Source organism: Cervus elaphus, chromosome 28, assembly GCF_910594005.1.
Source record: "Cervus elaphus chromosome 28, mCerEla1.1, whole genome shotgun sequence".
NCBI lineage: Eukaryota > Metazoa > Chordata > Mammalia > Artiodactyla > Cervidae > Cervus > Cervus elaphus.
The window spans coordinates 51,496,912-51,524,149 of NC_057842.1; the positions used below are offsets into that span (position 1 = coordinate 51,496,912).

At 36.2% G+C, this 27,238-nt stretch overlaps 1 protein-coding gene across 2 annotated transcripts; it reads left to right on the forward strand.

Annotated features, from left to right (window-relative positions):
• Positions 1-567: 567 nt before the first annotated feature.
• On the forward strand, positions 568-25,255 carry CCNC (cyclin C). Of its 2 annotated transcripts, none has more exons than XM_043890174.1 (12): positions 568-854; positions 6,888-6,994; positions 7,810-7,894; positions 8,088-8,157; positions 10,168-10,219; positions 14,445-14,500; positions 15,229-15,264; positions 15,937-16,028; positions 16,744-16,811; positions 21,340-21,419; positions 22,486-22,604; positions 23,448-24,084. In XM_043890174.1, the coding sequence occupies exons 1-12, from the start codon at positions 823-825 to the stop codon at positions 23,500-23,502; spliced, it is 852 nt and encodes a 283-aa protein (XP_043746109.1). In that variant the 5' UTR covers positions 568-822; the 3' UTR covers positions 23,503-24,084. The 2 variants fall into 2 exon arrangements, with proteins under 2 accessions (XP_043746109.1, XP_043746108.1); XM_043890173.1 differs by having other exon boundaries at positions 574-854; positions 24,052-25,255.
• Positions 25,256-27,238: the final 1,983 nt, after the last annotated feature.

The window sequence follows — 27,238 nt, forward strand, 5'->3', positions numbered from 1 at the left end:
CTTCATTCCAAAAGAACTCCATTAAGAACGTATTGGGCTTGGTAGGTTTTTGAGGCCAAGTGAAAGTGTCAAAGTCGCTCAGTCGTGTCCGATTCTTTGCGATCCCACGGACTATACAGTCCATAGAATTCTCCAGGCCAGAATACTGGAGTGGGTAGCCTTTCCCTTCTCCAGGGGATCTTCCAAACACAGGGATCGAACCCAGGTCTCGGACATTGCGGCTGGATCCGTTACCAGCTGAGCCATAAGGAAAGCCCTTTGAGGCCAAAATTACCTTTATTTCTCTTTCCACACAAGAAAAAGAACAAAAATCAGGAAGTCGTATACTTTAATACAAAGCCACTGTGCTGCCTTGGAAGCCTGTAAGATGGAGTAACGTAAAACCGAACAAGGGACTACTTCCCCACGCCATCCCTTCTCCTTGAATTAGAGCGACCACAGGCACCCGAGCCGCGCGGGCTCTAGGCCGGAAATGACGAAAAACTCTCGCGAGACTCTCCCAACTGCCGGCGAGATTTCGTGAGAGTCAGTTCCCGTCTCCTTTCTCAGTGTGCGCAAGGGGTATCTCCTCCCCGCCTCCTTCCTCCGCTACCGCGGGGCGGGCCGGAACTTTTATCCTTAGGAACTGGTTTATACAGCAGAGTGTTGCCGGCCGGCGTCAAGGAGAATAGGGTGCTATCTTCTTCCTCTCACCGTCGCCGCCGCGGAGCGGAGCTGAGCCCATCAGATCAAGGAGCGCGGTGACCGGGAGGGTTGGGTCTATGGTCGCTCCGCGGGCCATTCCGCCGGCTGGTGCTTTTTTATCAGGGCAAGCTGTGTTCCATGGCAGGGAACTTTTGGCAGAGCTCCCACTAGTAAGTGATCTTCCGTTTTCTCCGGGCCTGGCTCTTGGAGGTGCTGGGTGTACGGGGCCTGCGACTCCTTTTGGCCTGGATTCCGGCCCCTGTCCCGAGCGCCGCGGAGGCTCCCGGGAGGCGGCGGCGGCCGGAGGCGGGATGTGCTTTTTCTTCGGCGACTCCCCTCACCGCGTCCCGTTGGCCGGGTTTCGGAGGGGTAGAAAATTTCTTGGCGGGGGTGGATAAGAGGGATTGAATCTCCGGAGAAGGAAGGTTCGAGAGTTTCAGCTTCTGATTCTTGGTTTAGCTAGGCCGAGGTTGGGGGCAGGGGAGAGGCGGGGCTGGCGAGGGTTGGGATCTGGGATGGGCACAGGTATGGGAAATGTGACACAGTTCCAAACTGTGAGGCTGGCTGCTCAGGTTGTGATTCGCGCTCGCCTGATATTTGTAAAGTAGGTTGGCATCAGTAGTCTTTTGCCATTCTTCTTGTGTGTTGAGTGGATTAATATTACTCCAAGGAAAGGAGCGAGTCGGGCTTGTTTCTGCTCATGAACCGCATTCTGCCACTGTCTCTAAGCCTATATGGTTTTTATGTTTGTAAGGTAGAGGTCAAGGGCTCTCAACATTTGTCCATTTCGTTAGTCTGTGTTTCATGCTTTGTTTTAAAAGTGTATTTTCTAGAGACTTTACCAAGATCTTTAACGTGTTTCCATGAATAAGTTTTTGTTGACCTCTTTACCGTGGAAGAACTAGGGTGATACTGAAAACATTTCTCCCTAAATACATTTGTGTAAGCAGATAGGTAGATAGTGATGGGACTAATTGAACTCTGGGTAGGCTGTACAGTGTATAGTTGAAAGACGAACAGAACCCCATGGTATCTTAGTGTAAATAATTTTTCATGCCAAGAGAGCATAAGTAACTAAATTTTGAGTGTGAGGATGGATTCCTATATTATTCAATTGGTATTTTAGCCGTTTGCACTAGAAAAAAGAAACAATGGGCTTTAAAACCTATTTTTAGAAAAGCAGGTTTTCTTGCTATAAGTGGTTCTGTGGAGATGAAAGGCTGTAGAAGCTTTACTTCCGATCATATTTAATTTGCACTGTGTTCACTGACTGAAATATTTGCTTGGGCAAAATTAAAATATGGAAAATTTCGGTAGTGAAGAAATAGTATTCTGGTAAACTTTGAAAGAAGCTGAAAGAATTGACAGATAGCCAGCTGTTGATTATCAGAAGTTACAGCCCTTTTTCAACTTAAAAAAAAAAGAAGTTCGACCCTTTGATAAGTCTTCTCATTATGCTTTCATTTACTGTTGGCTTATTAAAAGGAGGCCAGGATCTATTTTATAAAATCAATTATTTTTTCACTTTTCAAATATAAAATTATAATGTTAAATGTGCTGTTTTGAAAACTATCCTTGCCTCCCTATTCAAATAGTCCTGGAGGAAGGGGCCACTTTGTCTTACTCAGATCCTTTGGGAATCATGGAGTTCCTGATCTGCAAAAGGTAACAAATACGAACACGACGATCAATTCAGGAAAAACAAAAAGATTACGAAAGCCATTGTTTTAGGTGATTTTAGTGAAAGAGGAAGATTGATGTGATTTTTCATGGCTTTAAATTGCCCTTTAACATTAACTGCTGCTATCAGCAGTTAAAAAATGGATAACATTGCTGCTATCAGCATGGCAGGTTTTTTTTTTCCCTCAGTAACATAGGAAATAATGGTGACTCTTACAATCGTGTAATTTTAAATTTGAGAATATGTGGTGTTAACTGGTTTGTCTTCCATTCTGCATGCTGTGAAGAAAAACTTTAAAAGAGTTGTTTGTGGAATTTATCTTTTTAAATATTTGAAATGACTGTGGAGAAGAAATTGATGGTTTTGAAACAGAGACACTCTGTAGTATTTTTCAGGAAGTTAAGTAGAACACAATACATTCTTTGACCATGGTACAGTAAAACTAGAAGGACACTAGACATTTGCTGGTTGACTGAAATAATGAACAGGTAACAAAAAATAAAACTACAAAACCAACTCTGGATACTTTACTATATCAAAGAGGAAATTTAAAATACAGTTACATATTATCTAGGAAATAGTATAATGAGATTAATATATATTCATGTCTATGGGATGTGGCCAAAGCCAAATTATAAGAAAGTGAACATCTTGAATAACTGACAAAGAATAAAAATTATATATTTTACTTTGGAATATTAAAAAGGAAACAGTGAAATAAACCTAAGAAAAACAGGCATTATAAAGGTAACACTGATATTGAAAAGGAAAAAATAGTCAAATTATAAGAGCTGCCTCTTGGAAGGGAAAACCAAAACAGTAGACTAAACTGTGCTACTGAATATTGGGGAAAAGGAACGATCAGTTCAGTGGCTCAGTCGTGTCAGACTCTTTGTGACCCCATGGACTGAGCACAGCTAGGGTTCCCTGTTCATCACCAACTCCTGGAGCTTGCTCAAACTCATGTCCATCCAGTTGGTGATACAGAAATATACAATTAGGAATGAGAAAAGTAAGTAATCACAGATGTACCTTTGGGTTATCTCCATTTTCAAAGTAAATTTTAAAGTCAAAACAAAGTTATCAGCTACTTCTTTAAAAATTGCTCCAGGCCCACATTATTTCATAGGTTAATTTTTACCCACTTTCAAGAGGATCTGCCATTAAAGTTGTTCCAATTCACATGAAAAGTTTTCCAGTTCTCTTGAGGCCATGGTAACATAAAAATCTAGCAAATGTAGCACTAACAGTGGTCACTTTCGAATATTGATGTAAATATAAATTACTATCAAACAGAGTCCCACATTACATTAAAAGAATAAAAAATGACACTGATTTTATTGTAGAAATTAGTCAATTTTGGAAATCTGTTCGTAAACAGTGAAGGCATTAAAAAGACACCTGATAAAATTCATTCTTTTTTTTTTTCAATGTTCATTCTTGACTAAAGCTCTTACTAAAACAGAAATAGGATGGTTACGTCATGAATACATATCAGAGCATTAATGGTGAGACATTGGGGGATATTTAATGGTGAAACATTAGGAAAATTAGGGTGCCTCTGTAAGGTTGTCCTGAATACGCTACTATTAATGTAATTAGTAGGATGCCCGAGCTTGTGCTTCAGTCGTGTCTCTTTGCGACCCCGTGGACTGATGCCTGCCAGGCTCCTCTGTCCATGGGACTATCCATGGACAATTCATTCATTCTGCAAGAATACTGGACTGGGTTGCCATGCCCTTCTCCAGGGGATCTTCCCCCACTCAGGGATGGAACCCGGGTCTCCTGTGTGTTCTGCATTGCGGGTGGATTCTTTACTCCTGAGCCACTGGGGAAGCCCAATTAGTAGGATAATCAAACATGACAAAATTATAAATACAAGGAGATAAAATTAACCAGAAAATTCAATTAATTGAAGCATTATTAGAAATAATAAAGGTTTGATAAAATGACCAGTTAGAAAATTTAAAAATTGAAAATGTTCTTTTAATGTTGATGGAAAAAAAAAATTTACAGTGTAACGAAATATAAAATACTCAAGAATAAGTTTAAATGTTTAAGACCTATAGAAGGAAAATGTTTATATTCTGTGGAGAACATAAAGATTTTAATAAATGAAGTTGAATGCTAGCATTGTAAGGGTATAATTTCTCCCTAATTGACTTTTAAATATAATGCAATCCCAAACAAAATTTTGTGTGAATTTCCTTTTTGGGGACGTGATAAAATTATTCTAAAGTTTGTGTTTTAGAATAATATATAATTATAATAGAACTTCCAGAAATCTTCTAAAGAATAGTAGCAAGAGGTTTTTTTCCATACCAGATTTTTATTACTTGATTTTGTATGTTTTAAATTTGGAGAAGGGACTGATAACCCACTCCAGTATTCTTGCCTGGAGAGCCCCATGGACAGAGGAGCCTGGTGGGCTACACAGTCCATGGGGTTGCAAAGAGTCAGACATGACTGAACAACTGAGTATATATGGTTTAAAATAACATGACTTTCCCTGTGACTCAGAGGGTAGAGAATCCACCAGCAATGCAGGAGACAGGAGATGTCGGTTTAATCCCTGTGTTGGGAAGATCCTCTGGAGGAAGAAATGGCATCCCACTCCAGTATTCTCGCCTGAAAAATCCCATGGACAGAGGAGCCTAGCAGGCTAAAGTTCATGGATTGCAAAGAGTCAGAAATGACTGAATGACTAAGCACAATATATTTTAAAATAGCATGGCGTAAGAACAAGAAAAACAAATTAAAAATAAGAAATTATAAAGAAGATCCAAGTATAATGATAGAATTACACACTGTGAAATTCTGATGACATTTGCATAACCATTTAACAAAACATTTAGCTGGATCCTTACTTTATATACCCTGTATCAGTTTCCAGATGGATCACAAAAACGGAAAGAAAAAAGCCTTGGGGTATTAGAAAATATGTGGAAATAATGTTGAAGTTGAAACTCCAATACTTTGGCCACCTGATGCAAAGAGCTGACTTATTGGAAAAGACCCTGATCCTGGGAAAGATTAAGGGTGGGAGGAGAAGGGGACGACAGAGGATGAGATGGTTAGATGGCGTCACCGACTCAATGAACATGAGTTTGGGTAAACTCTGGGAGTTAGTGATGGCCAGGGAGGCCTGGCGTTCTGCGGTTCATGGGGTCGCAAATAATCGGACACGACTGAATGACTGAACTGGAAATTTTTTTATAAGTCATTTTGTGTCAGGGAAGGCCTTCCCATGTGTGACAAACATAAAATCAAAGTTAAATGTAAATAAATTTGAATAAATACATGATTCAGATTTCTGTATCATAAATCGTTAAATATTGAGAAATCATGCTAAACTTGGGGAATGTCTAGAGCATATTTGACAAAGAAATGATTTTTTAATCCATAATATATAAATTTTAGATCATAAGACTTATCTGAATCATAAAAAAGATGACCATCCTATTAGAAAAATGGTCATGTTAGAATTACAGTGTGCAAAGAACTTTATTAGATCAATAAAGGCATGGAAGGGTGTTTTACCTTAGAAGTAAATTTAAATAAAATAGTGAAATGCTAACTTGCCTTAAAGTTGTAAATTATTTAAAAGATAGTTAGTAACCTGTTGGGTCAAGTATGTTACAACACACTCATGTCACTCCTGTGAATGGAAACTGCTGTGGGAGGCAAGCTGACAATGCATATCAAAATTACCAGCAGACCCATTAGTTCTACTTTTAAGAAATTATTCTATATATTAATCAAATATACAAGGGTGAATTACAGATGTTCATTAAAGCATTACTTGTAACAGTGAAAAAAAATAACATATGCCTAGCAATAAGGGTTAACTAAATAATGATCCATCATAATGACATGCAGCAGTTTAAAGGGATGCTAAATGACAAATTCACTGACATAAAACTTTCAAGACATACTGAGTGACAAAAGCATGTAGAGTATTTTGTGGGATCATGACAATTGCCTGTCTATTTAAAAATAGAGTAGGCAGGAGGAGGAGACTATTGGTAAAATAAATTCTGAAGCAACTTTTAACATGAATTTGTGAAGTAGGATACTCTAGTTACTCATGAACAACTGAGAAAAGATATACTTCAAATCTTAGGCACCATCAATTGGTATCAAATAATTTCTTTATTTGTCACTAAAAGTGTAAATATTACTGCCTATTAAAAATGCTCGGCACCACTGAAGATGCATCTTGATCTCAGTCTTAGAATCAGTGAAACGCACCAGAATGGTGATGAGGTAGGGGTGGGGAGAGACAGATCAATAGACTGAGAGGGAAGGGATAAAAGAGCAGATTTTTTTGGGGGCATATTTACATTTATTAGTGAGATCATTCTTAGTGTCAATGTTCCAAGAAATGTGAAAAATATTGTTTTTAAAGATTACTTGTATTCTGTACTTCTCACAATATTAGCAGCCTGTTCAATCTTAGAATATTTTATATAACTTTGTTAGTGAATTTTCTATGGAATGTCTGAATCTTTGCCTTTTTTAGTTTACAATGGATTTTGGATAAACAAGATCTGTTGAAGGAACGCCAAAAGGATTTAAAGTTTCTCTCAGAAGAAGAGTATTGGAAATTACAGATATTTTTTACAAATGGTAAACTTTTCTTTTAATTGGTTGAAATGGTGCAGTTGGTTACCTCCGACTTAAATGTTTTTCTGTAGTAATTTGTGATGTACTGTTTTAGTCCCTATTTTACATTTTTATTTGCATGTATGTTCTTTTTTACAATTTATGTATCATTTTAAAAGTGAGTTAAAGTCTTTTGTGACTCTTACATGTCAGAGACACTCAAGACAGTCCAAAAATATTAATTTCCCAAAGCTTTTATAATGTATCATTAAACTTAATTTAAGATAGCTAAAGCAAAGTACTTTGAGGATAAATGATTATTTGGATTGGCATCCTGTATTGGTCATTCCTATTTTACAAGTTTGCTTTAGGATTTAGAGTTAGAAGATCCTTGTTCTGCCACATGATAGCTTTGTTACAGAATCTTTATTACGCTCTGTCCACTCTTATTGCAAAACTACCTCTCTGTTGTTTTGAGGATTCATTCTGGGTTTTTTTATAAACTTTATTAAGTAGTTATAATGCTGATAGGTGTCTAATAATATGAAAAACATTGAAAACACTTAGCAGGTAGAAAGGAAATAATCATTCAATCTCCTTGATTCAAGAATAGTTTTTACTGTGAGACAATTTCTGTTTTTTTGTTATTGTTTGTGTAGCTATATATTTTTAAACAAATTTGCAGCCCTAGTACTAGATCACTGTGATCCAAGTAGAACTGTACAGCATGTATAGGTTTTTCTCTTTGTTAAAATCAATATAGTCATCATTTAACCACATAGAAATTATTGTTAAATGTTAATTATATCAGAAATACATTTAACTTTATTCTCTTTTAGTTATCCAAGCACTAGGTGAACATCTTAAATTAAGACAACAAGTTATTGCCACTGCTACGGTCTATTTCAAGAGATTCTATGCAAGGTAGGGATGTGTTATTTTGGAAATATTTTTATGTGTATTTTAAACCCTTATCTAATGTTGATGACCTTATATAAGTGAATCATGTGTTTGCCAGAGTTGTTCTTTTTTTCCCATATAAATATTTTCTATATGAAATGTTTTCATATATGTTTTCTGTATGAATGATCTTTAACTTCATTTAATCATATTTTAGGTATTCTCTGAAAAGTATAGATCCTGTATTAATGGCTCCTACATGTGTGTTTTTGGCATCCAAAGTAGAGGTATGAAATACTTTCCTGTTCTTCATCAAAGTACAGTCAATGTATATTGCTTAATCCGTCCCAGTTTTCACATTACCTGTGTAAAAATAATAACAGATGGTGATTTATATAAAATATTGAAATTTGTATAGGATCAAAGAAATATCTTCTGCCTCTGACATTTATTGTTTGGCACTAAGGAGTATTCCATAAATGCTACAGCTTGTCTACTATAACCTGAGCATGTTCTTCCTTTTCCTCAATATGCTTCCTGTGTTCTGCTGTCTTCCCTTCTTGCCTCCTGATTGGCTGCCTAGTGGGCTGTAGGGAAAGCAAGTGGGAAAGCAAGCATTGGGGTGGTTATAGCTGTTATATGCTTTCTAACGAAGAATGGTTTGGGTGAGGGAAAAAGAGAGATGGAAACTTTCAGCTAAGACCAAATCTCTGTTCACCTTACTTAACCTTTACAGTATTTTTGAGAGAGCTCAGCTAAAATCCAGATAATAAAGCAGATACAATTAACTGGTCTTTATAATAATCCATTGTAATCTTTAGTAATATGAATCTTTTATATTATGTTTCTGTTTTTAGATGCTTTATTTAGAATAGTAATTGTATTTCTGAATACTGAATGGAATTTAATTGTAAGTAGTAATTTAAGGAGGTAGAACCAACTCTCTTTTTAAGTTCTTTAATGGAAAAGAAGGTGTTTATAAAAGGCCTGTGTTATGGGGTGGCTTTTCCAAATATTACCATATAATTGTATGTATCTGAAGGGCAACCAGTATGGGAGACCAAGACAAAAATCTTTATAAACTTCTTGTAGATTAACTTAGAGTTTTAATTTGTCTTTTTTGTTAGATACCTTTTGTTACATGATTTACTGAATAGAACTCTTATAATTTACTAAGTGAAAGTTTTTGCTTGAAGAATTTTGGGTAGAATTATCGTGGAAGATGATGTATTCTTTCATATTTGGTTATAGCATTTCAAAAAAATCTTTTAACTTTGACCAAATCTTTCTGTGTTTTGTCCAGTTGTGTGAGAACTATATTGAAATGTCATTTAAGAAAATGTCTCAGGCATTTAAATTTCAGTTTCATTTATTATGGCTTGAGGTTTATATGAAATATATACTACAGGCATACATGGGTTCAAACACACTATTAGATAAGGATGTAGGTTGAAGGTTTTTGGACAGCCTCTAGTAGTTTCTTTTTTTGACTAAGGAACCAATTCTTGATTTTTCAGTTTTAAAATGAAGCTTTGGGGAAATCCCTGGTGGTCCAGTGGTTTGGACTCCGTACTGTCACTGCCAAGGGCTTGGGTTGGATCCCTGGTCAGGGAACTAAGATCCCGCAGGCTGTATGGTGCAGCCAGGGAAAAAAAAAAAGAAAACAAGCTTTTAACTTTATAAGGTTAGCTACAAATTAATTAAGACTACGTAAGGTAGATCACCTCATAAATTTTAGTTATTTCTATAGCAGTGGCATATTAAGTTCAAAGAAGAAATAGGAACTGATGTCCAAAGTCTTAACGCCATACCATGGAAATGAATTTGAGTACAGAAATCTGGCACTATCACTTTAGGGCTTGGTTTCTACTTTGGTGGTGGTGGTGGTTTAGTTGCTAAGTCGTGTCTGCCTCTTGCGATCCTGTGGACTGTAGCCTGTCAGGCTCCTCTGTCCGTGGGATTCTCCAGGCAAGAATACTGGAGTGGGTTGCCATTTCCTTCTCTAGGGGATCTTCCCGACCCAGGAATCGAACCCGGGTCTCCTGCATTGCAGGCAGATGATTTACCAACCAAGCTATCTACTTGGGTACCTTCCAATAATAATAAATTATAAAATTATTTAAGCATTTGTGTTTAAAGTAATTTTAAGGAAAGGTCATAAATTTAGATATTTAAGTACATCATTCCTTTGCAAACATCAGAGAAACATAGGAAATACTGTGTTTTAATAGACTTCAGATATACTTAGGTTCATTGGGTTACTATGTACTTATTTAGTCTCATTTACTTTTGTCTAGGAATTTGGAGTAGTCTCAAATACAAGATTGATTGCTGCTGCTACTTCTGTATGTAAGTGCCAAAATTAAATCCTGCTTTAAAATTGTAATTCTGAAGAAGGCTCCATAGGACATAGATGTTTTGCAGTTTATGAGAGCTATGAGAGATTAGTTGGGTCTGTTAAATCTCTTGAGGTGAGGTTATTACTTTGAATACTAAAAATGGATAGTTACTATTGATGTAAAAACATTAGTTCTGTGGCTCTTAATTTTGTAATTATGGTAAAGAAAATTTTTATTTTTCATTTTTATTATACTTTATTGCTCCATAATGACTAGCTATTGTGTTACTCTTGTGGGTGAAATAAACTTATTTCTTTAGCAATTGTAATTATGTCTTTGATGGAGATTATGTGTTTTTCCTCCATATGGAAAAATATGGTGCAGGAAAATACGCTGACTCCTTAGTCCTAGAGCTGATTCTAAGCAGCACTATGTACCCTTGAGCAAGTTGCTCTACCTTTTGGACTTAGTTTTTTATCTAAAAAGATGGGGTTTATCTACCTGTGAGTGATGGAATTAAAGGAAACAACACTGTAAAGCATTGTACACAAGGTAGTAACAATATTATCTTGTGCTCCATCTCCCTAGGTTAAGCCAAAAGATATCTCCTGACAAAAGATAATTAATTTTTTATTTTTCCTCCTGTGATCTTACACAGAAGAGGCAGAAGGTGTTTTAAGTTTCTGAGCCAAGGTTTCATATTTTGGGGTTATTCCCCTTTCTGAAAAGAATGTATTAATATAATTGAATCTTTTTCATGTCATGTCTTATTTTGAGGATAGAAGAGTAATAATCAGTGTTGCCATAGAACTTAATATACCAAATGTATCCCATTGATGAAGTATTAAATTGTCATCTGGAAAATCAGTATTATTAAAAAATTGAAAAATGACTGCAAGGAAATCTACCAGAATATTAGCAGTGCTTGTCTCTGAGTAGATTATAGGTGCCTTATTTTCTTCTTACTTTAGTCTCTGTTATCCAGATTTTTTAGAAGGTGTATATTTTAAAAAATGTAAAATACCTATGTCCAAGGTTGTTGTTTTAATTTGTCTTGCAAAGGCTTAAAAGCATACTCATAAGAGTGTTTTACCAATGAATGGGGCACTTGTGCTATTTTATTTATGTCATAAATTTTACAGTGTATTATGTGGCCCAGACAGCTTAGGTTTCAGATTTCAGCTTCAGTGCTTTTGACATGCAAATGAAGCAAAATATAACCTCTCTGTTATACGAGTATATTTACAACATCTATGTCAGAGGGTTGTCGAGAGGATCAAATAAGTGAACATCAGTAAATCTCTTAGAACCATGCTTTGCTGCATGTGCTAGGGTAGTTTGCCAGGGCAGCCATAACAAAATGCCAGCACCTACATGGTTTAAACAACAGGAATTTATTTTCTCAGGATTTTGGAAGCTGGCAATCCAAGATTAGGGTGTCAACAAGTCAGTTTCTGTTGAGGCCTGTTCCTGGCTAGCAGATGCCTACGTTATTGCAGTGTCCTCACATGCCCCTTTCTCTGTGTGTGCATCCCTAGTGTTTCTTCCTTTGTAAGGATACCGCTCCTACAGAATTAAGGCCCCATGCTTATGATCATGTAACCTTAATTGCCTCTTTAAATGCCCTGTCTCAGAATATAGTCAGATTGAGGGTTAGGGCTTCAAAATGTAAATTTGGGGGGAGGGACATTATTCACCCCATAATACTCGGTAAACTTGTGACTGTCACCATGTTATGCTGTCATCAACAGCAGCATCAGTTACCACTGGAAAGCACCATACTGGATGCAGTGGTAGATAGAAGAATTTAAGGGCAAGAAAATAAGACGTCAATATAGAAATACTAATACAGAAGAAAATAAGTGGCATAAAAGAGTAACAGAGGGTGCAGTGAATGTTTTACATGGGGAACGATGATTTGTTAGATTAATCCAAAAAGACTTAAGTAGAATTTGATAAAGAATTTGTACCCAAAGAAATGCAGGGGAAAGACAATCTAGGAACATTGAACAGCTCAGTTAATAAATACATGAAAAAGCTAATGAGTTACATTTGGCAGATAGTGAGTAAAGAAATAGTGGGAAAATAGCACTACCTGACTAAGGCCAGATAATAGATGGCCTTCGTTGAGGAATCTGTAGCTTGTTCTGTTGTCAGTGATGCTACCTCTCATAGCTGTTTTTTCAACATGAGGGTGATTCCCGAATTGTGTGTTGGGAAGTGATTCTGGCAGAATTATGTAAGATGAATTGGAGGAGAGCTTGAGTGTAAGTCGATCGACAAATTTTGAAGTTTTTCATGTGATACGGCATAGATGAACCTTGAGGATACTATGATAGGTGAAATAAGCCAGTCACGAAAAGGTAAATCTGTGTGATTCCACTTACATGAGGTAATTATAGTAATCAAATTAATAGAGATGGAAAGTAGAATAGTGGCTGCCAGGGACTGGAGAGAGGGAGAAAAAGGGGGCATTGTTGTCTAATGAATATGGGGTTTCAGTTTTGCAGGAGAAAGAGTTTTGGAGATGTAGTGTACGTGTGTGCGTACACTCAGTCATGTCCAACTCTTTGTGACTCTGTAGACCGTAGCCCGCCAGGCTTCTCTGTCCATGGGATTCTCTAGGCAAGAATACTGGAGTGGGTTGCCATATCCTTCTCCAGGGGATCTTCCCATCCCAGGGATCGAACCCTTGTCTCTTATGTCTCTGGTCCTGGGAGGCAGGTTCTTTACCACTAGCGCCACTGGGGAAGCCCATACAACATTGCTAATGTAATAATACTACTGAACTGTATACTTAAAAAAAGAGTTAAAGATGGTAAATTATATGTAATGTATATTTTATCACAATTCAAAAGCCACCAGGAGTTTCCTGGAGGATCAGTGGTTAGGACTCGGAGCTTTCACTGCTGGGGCCCAGGTTCAATCCCTGGTCAGGGAAGTAAGATTCCACATGGCATGCAGCCTGGCCAAAAAATTTATTTAAAAACAAAAGAAGCAGAGAGGGATTTAAAAATCTTAGAAACTTTAATAGGTGATAATTTTTAAATTATTAATAACTAAAAGGAGAGGAAAGGGAAGGTTAGGTAGATAATTCCTAATGTCAAGTTTAAATGGCTTAAGATTTCAAATCTTGACAGATGTTACCTATCTAAATTAGCTGTTAGAATACTCAATTCCTACCATTTTTGAGGAGATAGAGGATTGATAACAGTGTTTTCATTTGTACTTTTTTTTTTTCATTTGTACTTTTTTGGTGACTAAGTAGTAACTGTGTGTGTGTGTGTGTAGTTTTGAAGAAAGTCCTAGAGACTTTTGTGTGTATATTTATGATTTTATTAAAATGTATCATTTGATTAAAAAAGTACACATTATAAAATGTTTAGAATGTTCAGGTCAGTAAAAATCCTTGAATCTCAGAGATAACCACTGTTAACATTTTTTGGCTGTATTATCCTTCTAATATTTGTATTTACCGTTGACCTTGAATAACACAGGGGATGGGGACACCAACTCTGCGAAGTTGAGAAATCTGCATATGGCACCTTGGCTCATACAGTACTTACTTACTGGGAAAACCCATGGGTGTGTAGATGCAGTTCACATCTGTGTTGTTCAAGGATCAGCTATGCTGTGCTTAGTCGCTCAGTTGTGTCCAACTCTTTGTGACCCCATGGACTGTAGGCCCACCAGGCTCCTCTGTCCATGGGGATTCTCCAGGGCCCTCCTCCAGGGGATCTTCCCAACCCAGGGATTAAACCCACTTCTCCCACATTGCAGGCAGATTCTTTACCGTCTGAACCACCAGGGAAGCCCAGGGTCAACTGTATATATTTACAAATATATAGATACTGGTGAACACATATACAACCCGTGTTCCTTTTAAGCTAAATTACTAAAGAATAGAGCAATACTATTCTGGAGCTGAAAAGATTTTGGAAATGATAAAAGCCATTGATTTTTTTCCATTTCCTTTATTTTTTAAGCAGCAGAATCCTGCGTTAATATATTAAATATATCATTGAAACTCTCTGATTCTAATTCGGATGGGGTCCTAGAGCTTTTGCCACTCAGTCTTTCCCATTGCCTGAGAAAGGAAGAAAAATCTGCATCTCTAAGCATCCTTAAGAGTTCTTACTAAAAATGATTTAGCTCTACCACCAATATTTTACACTGTATTAAAGTTTTGTGTTAATGAACCCATTTTCTCAGGTTAAATTTGTTTGTTTTTTCAGTGAAAACTAGATTTTCATATGCCTTTCCAAAGGAATTTCCTTATAAGATGAACCATGTAAGTATATTGTATAAAATAAAACTTTCTCAAAGCTGTGTATATAAACTACACCTCCATTTTATATTAAAATAGTCTCCTAGAAATGGCAATTTAACATTGTATGAGAATGTGTACTTTATTTCTGAATTAAAGCTAACCAGCTTCTACCATAAAATAATTTATAGCTGTGGTTATTAACCCTGGGTGCCCATTAAATCACATTGGGAGCTTTTTTAATAATACTGACGTCAGGGGCTCTCTGGAAAAGATGAATTTCTCTTGCTGTTTTAATAGACATATTCTTTTTCCACCTTGCAAGGGTTTTTTTTTTTTTCTTTTTAAATTGTATTTTTGTTTCATTTTTAGTACTCTCTTGTTACTGATTTGTAACAAGAATGATGTTTAAATGGAGATAATTGCGTTTTTGCATTTGTTGAGTGGAAAGTGTATTGTAAAATCTGAAGTTTATACAGGATATTTTAAATAAAAACAAGTAATAAGAATGCTTATATAAGACTGGCTTTTCCTTACAAGAATTAAAATGTCTCATAATCACAGTTGCATGCATTGTGTAAAAAGTAATTTTTTATAGCATATGTTCATTCTGACATAAGCTATTGTTTTCTTGATTTAAAAACATTTTAGTAAAAACTTTTGATAAATGGCTATACATTCTTATGTTAGACTAAGTAGACTCAATTTAATTTGCTTTCATGTTGACATTTATAATCTTCTTTTTAAAACAGGTATTAGAATGTGAATTCTATCTTTTAGAATTAATGGTAAGTATATTTCTTCCTTATGATTAAGAGAGTAAAACTTATTTTCAAATTTAGTGAAGTCATAAATTTAAAGAAATAATTGTAGGGAGGTGCATTTTAAAACCATCCAAGTAATATGTGATGGTAAACCATAGGTCCTAGAGGCATCATTACCTGTATGCTCTTGGAAGCCTGTAAAATTGCATATCTTACTTAAGATGGGAAGTGTTTTCTGTTCTATAGTAACTATAATAGGATTACAATCAAACCAGTCAGGACAGTAAACCACTGTAAATTATTTGCACAGTTTGTGTATATGTGTGGGATTATTTAAAGATAGATTATGTTTTTGGCAGAATTCTGCTCCACCAGTTGGGAATTACGGATTTATAGGCTAATAAGAGGTTTCAGTGTGTTGCAGATGTGACACTTTGAGTCTCTAAGGGAATGGATGCTGACTGACTGCCAACCGATTTACCAAGGTATATTCCAGAGAGAGCACTGCCTTCACTGTTAAACAGTAGAGTTCAGGGCTGCCATGCTGCTTGCTTAAGAGAGTAAGAGGGAAGCAAGCATGAGTTAGGAAAAAATGCATTTTGAAATACACAATTAAAAATCAGTTGGGTAATGATAAGGTTTTTGTGCTATAATAAATCTGTTTTTATACATACACATTTTTTAAACTGTTTCTAGGATTGTTGCTTGATAGTGTATCATCCTTATAGACCTTTGCTCCAGTATGTGCAGGACATGGGCCAAGAAGACATGTTGCTTCCCCTTGCATGGTAATTAGAACAGAAGTTATTCATAGTGTAACATGTTAATAGCTAGGAAGGTTGACAATTAAATATGAAGTTTAGCATTTTTAAAGTAAGTAAACAGTGCCCCAAGATATGTTGAGTGAAATATCTGCTTATTGAATTTCAGTAACTATTGAAATAAATGCTAAAATGATAAAGATCTTTATTTATTTGATGGATATTTCCATTAAAATTTGATTCTTAAGAAAAACAGACTGTTTACATGAAAATTAAGATTTTATCTTTAAACAGTAATGGAATGTATAACTGAATCACTGTGCTGAACAGCAGAAATGAACACTGATTTCAACTATACTTCAGTAAAATAAATTTTAAAATGTTATCTTTAGTCAGAATATTTTGGGTGGTATTCAACATACATATTAATATTTTGTATAATTTCTAGTTTCCTAACTGATTTTCTAATTTTAGAAAAAACTTCTATCTTATATTAAAACTTATTGTGAAGTTTTAAAATTTTAAATATATTTAGCTGTAATTTTATTCAATAAATCAGCTTATTGTCACATTCATGTATCCATCTTTTTCCTTTGATGTTTTCACCTTTATGTCTGTTTAAAAAATATAAAAGAGATATAAATATATACAGATAGGGATAATCTGGTCCTCTCTGGAGGGAAATGTACAATCATATGAAGTAGTTCTGCTTTCAGTAATATTATGATTTACATTTCTATAGGAGGATAGTGAATGATACCTACAGAACGGATCTTTGCCTACTGTATCCTCCTTTCATGATAGCTTTAGGTATGTAAACGTGGTGTACCTTTATTAGCTAAATTATTATAAACCTATTTAGGTCATCCTAAAAGAAATTTCACCCTATTGTGCTTTATGTTTTTATGTTCCTTGAAGTAATAGACTATTCCTTGCATGTGAACTTTCAATAATATGAACTGCAACTGTCACAAATCAGGATTATTTCCCCCCACCCCCCTTTTTTGGTAAGTTTTTTTTTTTTTAATCGCTTAAAATAATTTTAACTAGTATCTGAGTTTTTCGGGGGAGAAGTTTGGAATCAAGGCTTCTAACATTAGTTGATATTTATATAAAATTAAGTCTTTCATTTCCTGAGCCCAGTGAAGTCCTCAGAGGTCAAGTAAAGGAGCTTTTGTGGTCCTTAGTGCCTTGCTGGAGGGAAAGTTAGCCACCATTCCGTCAGTTTTATCTGTGAACGGCAGTACTGTCATGAATTACTAATAGAACACACGGTCTTAGGTTTAAACTTCCTTTAATTTACATTTGTGGGAAAATTACCTAACCCTTTCTGAGTTTGTTTCCTTAATTATAAAACATGGGCGGTACTAAAAACTCTGTATAAATTTGTTACAAGAATTAAACAAGCTTTCTCTTAAATAATGCCTGCCATATGTTAGGCACTTCTTAGTTTCTGTTTCCTTTCTGTCTTCATTTCCATAACTCTTGTCTTCTTGATTTCCTCCTTATTCTTTACCAGTTCAGACTTATTTTCATTGGTTTCTCTATATTCAGTTACTCCTTTAATGTTTATGTTTCTCAGCCTTCTTACATGAGGGATGGCAAATAGGTTATACTTTTATAGGACTGGAGGCTTGCTGGAAGTCCTGTGTTTGGAAGGGTTCTAAAGTGGCCTCTGGGTTCAGTGGGGAGGAATGCTGAGATCTGCATGGGTAGGAAGGCTGTGTGCCACATCTCTGTGATCCATGCTGTTTTTGTTCTTACCCAGGCAGGCTCATCGATTTTGCTGACTCTTATGTGTTGAAACATTTAAATTTCTTTATTCAACCAAGATTTGCTCCTGAACTGGTCTTTATATCAATCTGTGCCTTTTGGATAGCTTCCTTTGGCATCTCACTGGCCCTCAGACTCTTTTTTGTTTTTAAACTCAGCATTCAAAAAGCAAAGGTCATGGCATCTGGTCCCATCACTTCATGGCAAGTAGAAGGGGAAAAAGTGGAAGCAGTAGCAGATTTGCGGGGGGAGGGGGGGGGTGCTCCAGAATCACTGTAGAAGGTGATTGTAGTCATAAAAAGACGCTTGCTCCTTGGAAGGAAAACCATGACAAACCTAGACATCATATTAAAAAACAGGGGCATCACTTTGCTGACAAAGGTTCATATAGTCAAAGCTATAGTTTTTCCAGTAGTCACATATGGATGTAAGAATTGAACCATAAGGAAGGCTGTGTGTGCTGTGCTCAGTCGTGTCTGACTCTTTGTGACCCCACGGACCGTAGCCCACCAGGCTCCTCTGTCTGTGGAATTTTCCAGGCAAGAATCCTGGAGTGGGTTGCCATTTCCTCCTTCAGGGGATCTTCGCAATCCAGGGATCAAACCTGAGGTTCCTGTATTGGCAGGCGGATTCTTTACCACTGAGCCATGTGGGAAGCGTACAGAAGGCTAAGTGCCAGAAAACTAAGGCTTTTGGACTGTGGTTCCCTCGGACTCTTGATTAGGACTGAACTCAACAGTTTGCTCCAAAATATACTTCTAAATGTCTTTGTTATGTTCATGAATAGGACTAGTTAGTTGGAAACCCAGTAGTTAGGCTATTTTATCTCCCTCGATACCTACTTCTAGCTGGCAACCAACACCTGTTGTGTCTCTCTTTAGCAATCTCATAGCTCTCTTCTCATTTTTATCCATATTATTACAGCAGTCTCCTTCCTGGCTAATTGGCCTCCAGCATCCCTGTTCTCAGAGAGCCAGTCTGTCCTCCACACTTGAGCAGGGTTAGAGGTTCTCAACCAGGGCTAATGTTGCTCCCCACAGGATGTGTGGCAGTGTCTGGAGATGGTTTTGGTCATGACAGCTGGGGTGAGATGCTCCTGGCTTCTAGTGAGTAGAAGCCAGGGATACTGCTAAGCATCCTGCACTGCATAGGGCAGTCTTAAAGAATTGTCCAGTTCATAAAGTCAGTAGTGCTGAGATTTAGAATCTAAGTGGGAAAGAACTTTTCAAAATACAGAATTTGTGCCCCAATTAAATCTTTCAGTGCTTCCTCCCAGTTCAGTTCAGTCGCTCAGTTGTGTCTGACTCTTTGTGACTCCATGGACTATAGCATGCCAGGCCTCCCTGTCCATCGCCAACTCCCAGAGTTTACTCAAACTCATGTCCATTGAGTCGGTGATACCATCCAACCATCTCATCCTCTGTCGTCCCCTTCTCCTCCTACCTTCAATCTTTCCCAGCATTAGGGTCTTTTCCAATGAGTCAGCTCTTCCCATCAGGTGGCCAGAGTATTGGAGTTTCAGCTTCATCATCAGTCCTTCCAGTGAATATTCAGGATTGATTTCCTTTAGGATGGATTGGGTGGATCTCCTTGCAGTCCAAGGGACATTCAAGAGTCTTCTCCAGCACCACAGTTCAAAAGCATCAATTCTTCGGTGCTCAGCTTTCTTTATAGTCCAACTCACATCCATACGTGACTACTGTAAAAACCATAGCTTTGACTAGATGGACCTTTGTTGTCAAAGTAATGTCTCTGCTTATTAATATGCTGTCTAGGTTGCTCATAACTTTTCTTCCAAGGAGCAAGCATCTTTTAATTTCATGGCTGCAGTCACCATCTGCAGTGATTTTGGAGCCCCAAAAAATAAAAGTGTGTCACTGTTTTTACTGTTTCCCCATCTATTTGTCATGAAGTAATGGGACCGGATGCCATGATCTTAGTTTTCTGAATATTGAGCTTTAAGCCAACTTTTTCACTCTCCTCTTTCACTTTCATCAAGAGGCTCTTTAGTTCTTCTTTGCTTTCTGCTGTAAGGGTGGTATCATCTGCATATCTGAGGTTATTGATATTTCTCCTGACAATCTTGATTCCAGCTTGTGCTTCCTCCAGCCCAGTGTTTCTCATGATGTACTCTGCATATAAGTTCAATAAGCAGGGTGACAATACACAGCTTTGATGTACTCCTTTTCCTATTTGGAACCAGTCTGTTGTTCCATGTTCAGTTCTAACTGTTGCTTCCTGACCTGCATATAGGTTTCTCAAGAGGCAGGTCAGGTGGTCTGGTATTCCCATTTCTTGAAGAATTTTCCACAGTTTGTTGTGATCCACACAGTCAAAGGTTTTGGCATAGTCAATAAAGCAGAAATAGATGTTTTTCTGGAACTCTGTTGCTTTTTCGATGACTCCAGTGGATGTTGGCAGTTTGATCCCAACTTCTGGATAAAATCCATAGCTTTGCTTTACCATTTATATGCCTGTCATTCTCTGTTCCATTCCCACCTTTTGTAAAAAATCAGCTTAGATATCATCTCTTTAGTGACATGCTCCCCAACTTCGTACTCCCTGCATCACCTGAGTCTGTTTAGGATGTCTCTGTCCCTAGTTTACTCTCTGTGTGCCCTGAAATGGCATTTTCCACTGTATTTTTATTACCTGTTTTTATAATTCTGACCTTTGGCCTTTCAGTTCATCTTGGACAAAGCCCTACTTTATAACTTTAACTTGGGGCAACCAGTATGTTGTTTCACATTTGAGTTACTGTTTGCCTAGAATGTCACTCTTAACAAAGTCATATGGTTAACCTGAGCAGGGAATATAATATTTTAATAAGCCTGTGTGGGATGAGAGTAGGCAGGCTACTTGGGAAAAATTACAGTAGGCAAAGTTATGATGTAGATTGTCATCTTTGGGCTCTTTCATTATCTTTGTTAGTTTGTATTGTAAGTAATGTATATAAATGCATTGTATATAGTTCATTAGATTTTTTATTCCCTCAGCTCTGCTGGATTACAACACTGAATTCTGTATAGGGTGCCCAGTTTTCACCTAACTTGATCATATGCTAATGACTTGAAAAAGTAGAAGCAACACTGCTTTTAATTGAAATACCAAAACAGAGTAGTGTTGAAATTTATCATTGCATAGATTGGCTGGTTTTTCTGGTTTGTTTTTTTGTCACTCTGACTTTTGGGTGCATTTTGACCACTACTTTGTACTACTATTCAGGGATTCTTCCCCTGTGCTAATTTTCTCAGTGGACTTTGTCCTCTCTGACATGCCCTAACTCGCAAGGCAACTGCACCATGACTACTAGCTCACCTCATACTTACCATGAGGAGCAGATGTCAAAAACCTTAAAAAAAAAAAAATTATATATATATCACCCAGTAATTTTTCCTCCCTGTAAGATTAAATCAGTGGGATGGTCATATAATCCATAAATTATATGAATCTGTATAATCTTTAAAAAGAATATAATAAAATGCATGTAAGTGAATGCATCTTTCTGACTCCGTACTGTCCATGTGCAGTTAAACACGGAGTTTGTGTCTCGTTTTCTCTCCAGCTTGCCTGCATGTGGCCTGTGTTGTACAGCAGAAAGATGCCAGACAGTGGTTTGCTGAGCTTTCTGTGGATATGGAGAAGGTAATCTTTAGAATTCCCTTAGCTGAATATAAACTTCAACATTTTGAAGTTAATGTCATATGTATTTACCATGTGCCTAAAATTTCATGATGTCAGCCAGGCTATGAGTACTTTTTGGTTTAAAAAAAAATGTTAAGAAATGTGTTGGCAAGAAGAATTAGTTTTGACCATTTAGGTTATATTTCTCTTCAGTTTAGGATTACATAGAATGGTAAACTTAAAGAGTTTGACTGGTTGCAAAGCAGTCTCTAATTGCCAAAATTATTTTAAAAGCTACCTAGTGACTACTGTAAAACTACTGTGAACTCCATTAACACAACCTATCTCCTAACAATGGATTGTTGCCCTTTTTTCTACCTTTTTTCCCTGAAATGTTCTAGAATCAGTCCAAGGATAGATTTACTCAGAGGAAAAAGAAAGATCTAATTTGGAAACTGGACTTGATAGATTTGTAGCTGCTGGTTTTTGAGCACCTTAACTTATGTGTAGAGTAGTTAGTAGAAAATCAAAACAGTCTTTTGTGCACTACCTCTCATTAAATTGTTTGAAACAATGGTTTTAGAGGAGTGTACTCTGTAGTGGTAGGGCTTCCCAGGTGGCTCAGTGGTAAGGAATCTGCCTGCCAATGCAGGATCCCTGGGTCAGGGAGATCCCCTGGAGGAGGAAATGGCAACCCACTCCAGTATTCTTGCCTGGAGAATCCCATGGACAGAGGAGCCTGGCAGGTTACAGTCCATTGGGTGGCAAAGAGTTGGATATGACTGGGAATACACACGCTCTATAGTGTTATTCTCTTTCATGATTTAGACTTTTGTTCCTAGTACCTCACTGTTTTGTTTTGGTTTAAGATATCAGTAGATAGAAGGAAACCAACTGCAGAGGTGGATAAGGATAAGACTAGCATACATGTGCTTTCACATTTACCGGGATTGACTAACCTAATCTGAAGGATAGAGACTATCTTTTCACTGTTTCCTAAATGATGTCTAGGATGTGATGTGTGTTCTTTATATACCATATGGTGCTTGATATTGCCTCTGAGAACTTTTCAAATATTTTCTTCTAGATTTTGGAAATAATCAGGGTTATTTTAAAATTGTATGAGCAGTGGAAAAATTTTGATGAGAGAAAAGAAATGGCAACTATTCTTAGTAAGATGCCGAAACCAAAACCTCCTCCAAACAGGTACTTTGTAGACTTTAATTATTGATTTTATTTAATTATATATTTCATAGGCATTATATTTTTAATTATGCTATTTTGTTTTTATAAAATGTCTTCTAAAACTTCATGATACATGTTTTTTTGTGACTTAATATTTTAAAGACATCTCATTTTAAAAGCTACATTAATCTGATCATCTGTTAAGTAACTTCTCCTGATATAATGGCAGGTCTATTACAGGTATCCCTCAACATATGGCTATATACTATACATAAGTTTAAACAGAACAGGGATAGGCAAGTCCATCTAAAATTCAGGGATAAAGAATTTTGTAGTAGTTCCATGTCAGTTTCACTCTGTGCCATCTTTTTTCCCCAGTACTAGCTGTTACCCTGTTGATAAAGTTCAGTGTCATTTTTCAAAAACTTAGATGATTGATCTGATACTGTAAAGATAAATAATTTTGACTTTCAAATGACTCAGATCCATTGCACATAATGACATAATTTTGCTAAGTATGAGTTACTTGTGCTAAAAGGGTTTTTTTGTTGTGGTGGGGTTAAGTGTTTTATTGTTTTTTTTTGTTTGTTTGTTTGTTTATTGTTTTTTAACGGGATCTATTCATTTAAGGTCAGTGGTTCTCAGCTGTCAGTGTACATCAGATCATTTCATTTAGGGGAAAAAGGTCAGAAGGGAAACTACCCATCTTAATCATTTATCAAGAAAAATAAATAAGTTATATAGCATTAAGACTGATTTGTAGATCTGGTATGTTAAGGTTACCATTAGGAAAAATTAATACTTTTACAAGGAGCTGTTTAAAGCATTCATTCAAACAGCTACCTTTGGATGCATTTTTTGCAGAAATTCCCTGAGTGATTCTTCACTAGTTGCAGGGCCTGAAGCTGCAAGATGCTGATGGACAAGATAAGGCAATTATCCTACTGCCACAGTTACTGATATTTTCAGTTTCAGTGTTTAAATATTCAGTGCTTTCCAGGAAATTACCATATTTCTGATTTTTAAAGGTTTGCTGTATTCACATATGGATTAATTATGCCTTTGGACAATAATTTTTTGGAAGAACACTTCTTGATTTTCATTATTAGTAGGAATAAGATTTTCCATGTATAATTTAATAGGAAATTTGTCTAGAACAATCTCTATGTTGAGTGATACCTGTAATGACAACAAAATACCCTAATTGAAATTTTTGAGTGTATATGGACACTAACTTCCAGAATGCTTGCTATATGTGTGAGGGCACCAAGTTACATAAGAATAAAAACATAAAACCAAATGTAGTCTTCTGGACTTTAATTTTTCCACATCTGTATCTTACGATTGTTAATGTCTTTGTTTTGTAGAGCTATAGCAACGAATAACCTTAAAAATTAGTAGGCTTACTAGGGTGTTGAAAATGAGTCTTTTAATTGGTGTAAAATCTCTTTCTTCCCCACTTGAACAGTGAAGGAGAGCAGGGTCCAAATGGAAGTCAGAACTCTAGCTACAGCCAATCTTAAAACATTCCGAAGAATTTCATAGTGGACCAGTTGGAAATAAACCATTGGACAGATTTCAGTAATGTCTTCAATGGAACACAAATGAAAATGAATAGCTTGTTTCTGTCAAGCATATTGGGAAGTGATTTTATTTTTGCAAAATGTTTTCCTTACCTAATTTGATTCTAATACATAATTGTTTAAAATCTATTGTTTATGAAAGTTTGGAAAGGTTCTAAGAGGACCTACAGACAGACATACAGAGACTTTTGAAAATAGCTTCTGATTAGTAAAATTTTTCTTAATTTGGATAATAGAAATTTTAGCTTTTTATTAAGCCAGAAAACATGAAACATAATTTGTTTAAAATTCTCTTTGGTCACTGAATGACCAAAAAAGGAAATAAGTCAAAATATATGGGGGTCTTTTTTTTTTTCTCCTTAAGTTAAACTTTAAAATTGTATTTAAGGAATCAAATCTTACAAAATCCTGGAAGGTTTTGGTGATGATGATGATTTCAGGGAAATGAATCAATTACCTATGATTTTAAAGTATATTTTATTCAGTAGCTTTGGTATCTTGCCATGGAGGATACTAGCCCAGCCTAGCAGAAAAGTGCAATATGTACAGCATACTTTTGACATTTTAAAAGTTATACTCCATAACCATTTTGAAATGCTGGGCAAACATTTAAAAAAATTGCATTTAATTCAGTTAATCAGGCATTTTGAATGCTAATTGGATGGAAACTGTAATATGGTTGAAATTTGTTAACATTTTTGTTATTTTTACTGTGAAGTTTTTATATGACGTACACACCCTGGTTTATTTTTGTGTCTTAGTGTGGACTTACAGATTTATTACAGGAATCCTGAGCCAGGAACACAGTCAGGTTTCAGGCCAGTTAGATACTGGCTGTTCTTAATTCTCATCTGAGTGTAGGACTTCAGACTAAATGTTATGTCAGTGGGACTTTGCTGTCTGTAGAAGTTACTAAATTACATGATCGTTTTCTTCAGACTTGAAGGAGAGTGATAAAATTTGGAGTCATAGGATATTGATGTACAATTTAAGGATTAAAAATTTTTATAATTCAATTGTGAATAATGGATTATTAAATGTTGACTTCCTAGTATAAAACTACAAGAATAAAAATACATTCTCCAGCTATATTGACTAGTGTCTTGAATTTATCTTTTTTGAATCTTCTTTCTGTTGTTTTTGGAGTCTTTCTTCCTTTGGATAAGTATTAAAGCCTTCTATAGTTTATCAAGTAGTAATTTCATATGGTTTATAAACAGACTTTTAGAGTTCTGCTTCCTTGTGGAGAGTATCACATAAGCTGGAAAGAGATTATGAAGTCAGTACCATTGACAAACATTGGTCTCCTAGGATTATGAAATAAGAAAAAAAAGCTCTCCTCAGGTCTGAAGGAATTAAGATTGGGCTTGGGTTGGAAGGGCAGAATGATTATATATATCACAGTCATTGACTTAACCCTAATTTTTTTTTTAAGCCTACCTATATTTCTAAAAATTTTTTATTTTGAAAATATATATGCCTGGTACTTTTATTTTCAACCTGTTAAGTAGAAAATGTAAAAAACATACAAGAGTAGATAAAATGTTATAATGAGCCTCCTTAATACCTGTCAACTCATGGCCAGTTTCATTTTAAACTTCCACCACTTCCTCCAATATGCATATTATTTTGAAGCAAATCCAAGATATTTTGTCCATAATTATCTTAGTATGTAATCCTAAGAGTAAAATACCTAGAAAAGAATTTGTCAAAATAGTTTTGTAATAAATGTCTAGTGTTTATATTTTTAGTTATTTCAATATCATAAAAATTATTAAATAATTCTACTTAGGATCTAAATATAGACCACATGTGTAATTCATTGATAAATCTTTTAAAATTCTTGGATTCCCCCTTTATTTCATTTCAGAAGTTCCCCATTTTGGTTTGCTTGTTCACTAAGAATTTCCCACCATATGTACTTTGCTGATTGTATCTTTGAGATGCTACTTAATATGTTCTTTTCTCTGAATTTCTATATATTGGTAATGGAATGCAAAAGATTGATCAGGTTCAGGCTCAATTTTTCTTTTTCTTTTATAGACTACTGTATAAAGTATCGATATTTTCCCTCAGGAGGCATATAATGGCTGGTTGTCTCTTCCTTTATTTAGCAGCCATTGAGGATCTGTATTGTTTTTAAAAAATTAAATATTACCATAGGCTGCATTATCTAGTAAGACAGCTGCTAGCCACGTGTGGCTACTGAACACTCAAAATGCGGCTAGTCGGAATTGAAATGTGCTATATATGTTGAATTTTAATACTTGGTACAAAAGAATGTAAGATATCAAATTTGTTTATAATGATTATATGTTTTAAATGATTTTTTAGATACCTAGGAGTAAATAAAAATTACTAAAATTAATTTCACCTCTTTTACCTTTTTAAATGTAAGCAAATTAAAAATCACATAATGGCTTGCATCATAATTCTTTTGGACAGTGTTGCTATAAGACATAAGGAAAATGTCAGATCCAGTTCCATTTTCTCTGCTTTTTATTCCTGCTCTCAGAGCAACTTTTAGTCATTTCTTTGCTGTTGTGTTACTTCCATGTTTTCAAGTAACATGCTTATCACATTTATTGAGCATGCACTTACTATGTAACGAGTATATTCTAAGCTCTCTACCTTATGAAGTCATTTAATTCTCAGGCAGTCATTTCAGAGATGTTCTTGTCCTCAGGGACAGAAAGTTAAGTAACTTACCCAATCACAAGTCAAGAGCTTGGATGTAGTTTAGTTCAGTTCAGTTGCCCAGTCGTGTCCAACTCTGCAACCCCACGGACTGCAGCACGCCAGGCCTCCCTGTTCATTGCCACTCCCGGAGTTTACTCAAACTCGTGTCCATTGAGTTGGTGATGCCATCCAGCCATCTCATCCTCTGTCGACCCTTCTCTCTCCTTCAATCTTTCCCAGCATCAGGGTCTTTTCCACTGAGTCAGCTCTTCGCATCAGAGGGCCAAAGTACTGGAGTTTCAGCTTCAGAATTAGTCCTGCCAATGACTATTCAGGACTGATTTCCTTTAGGATGGATTGGGTGGATCTCCTTGCAGTCCAAGGGACTCTCAA

What these genes read in the sequence shown, in the direction of transcription:
- CCNC (XM_043890174.1), top strand. Translation starts at nt 823, where the DNA reads ATGGCAGGGAACTTTTGGCAGAGCTCCCACTA. An exon ending in TTTTGGCATCCAAAGTAGAG is followed by an intron (nt 8,158 to 10,167) that starts GTATGAAATACT and finishes ACTTTTGTCTAG; the next exon opens with GAATTTGGAGTAGTCTCAAA. An exon ending in CCAAAACCTCCTCCAAACAG is followed by an intron (nt 22,605 to 23,447) that starts GTACTTTGTAGA and finishes CATTTTTTGCAG; the next exon opens with AAATTCCCTGAGTGATTCTT.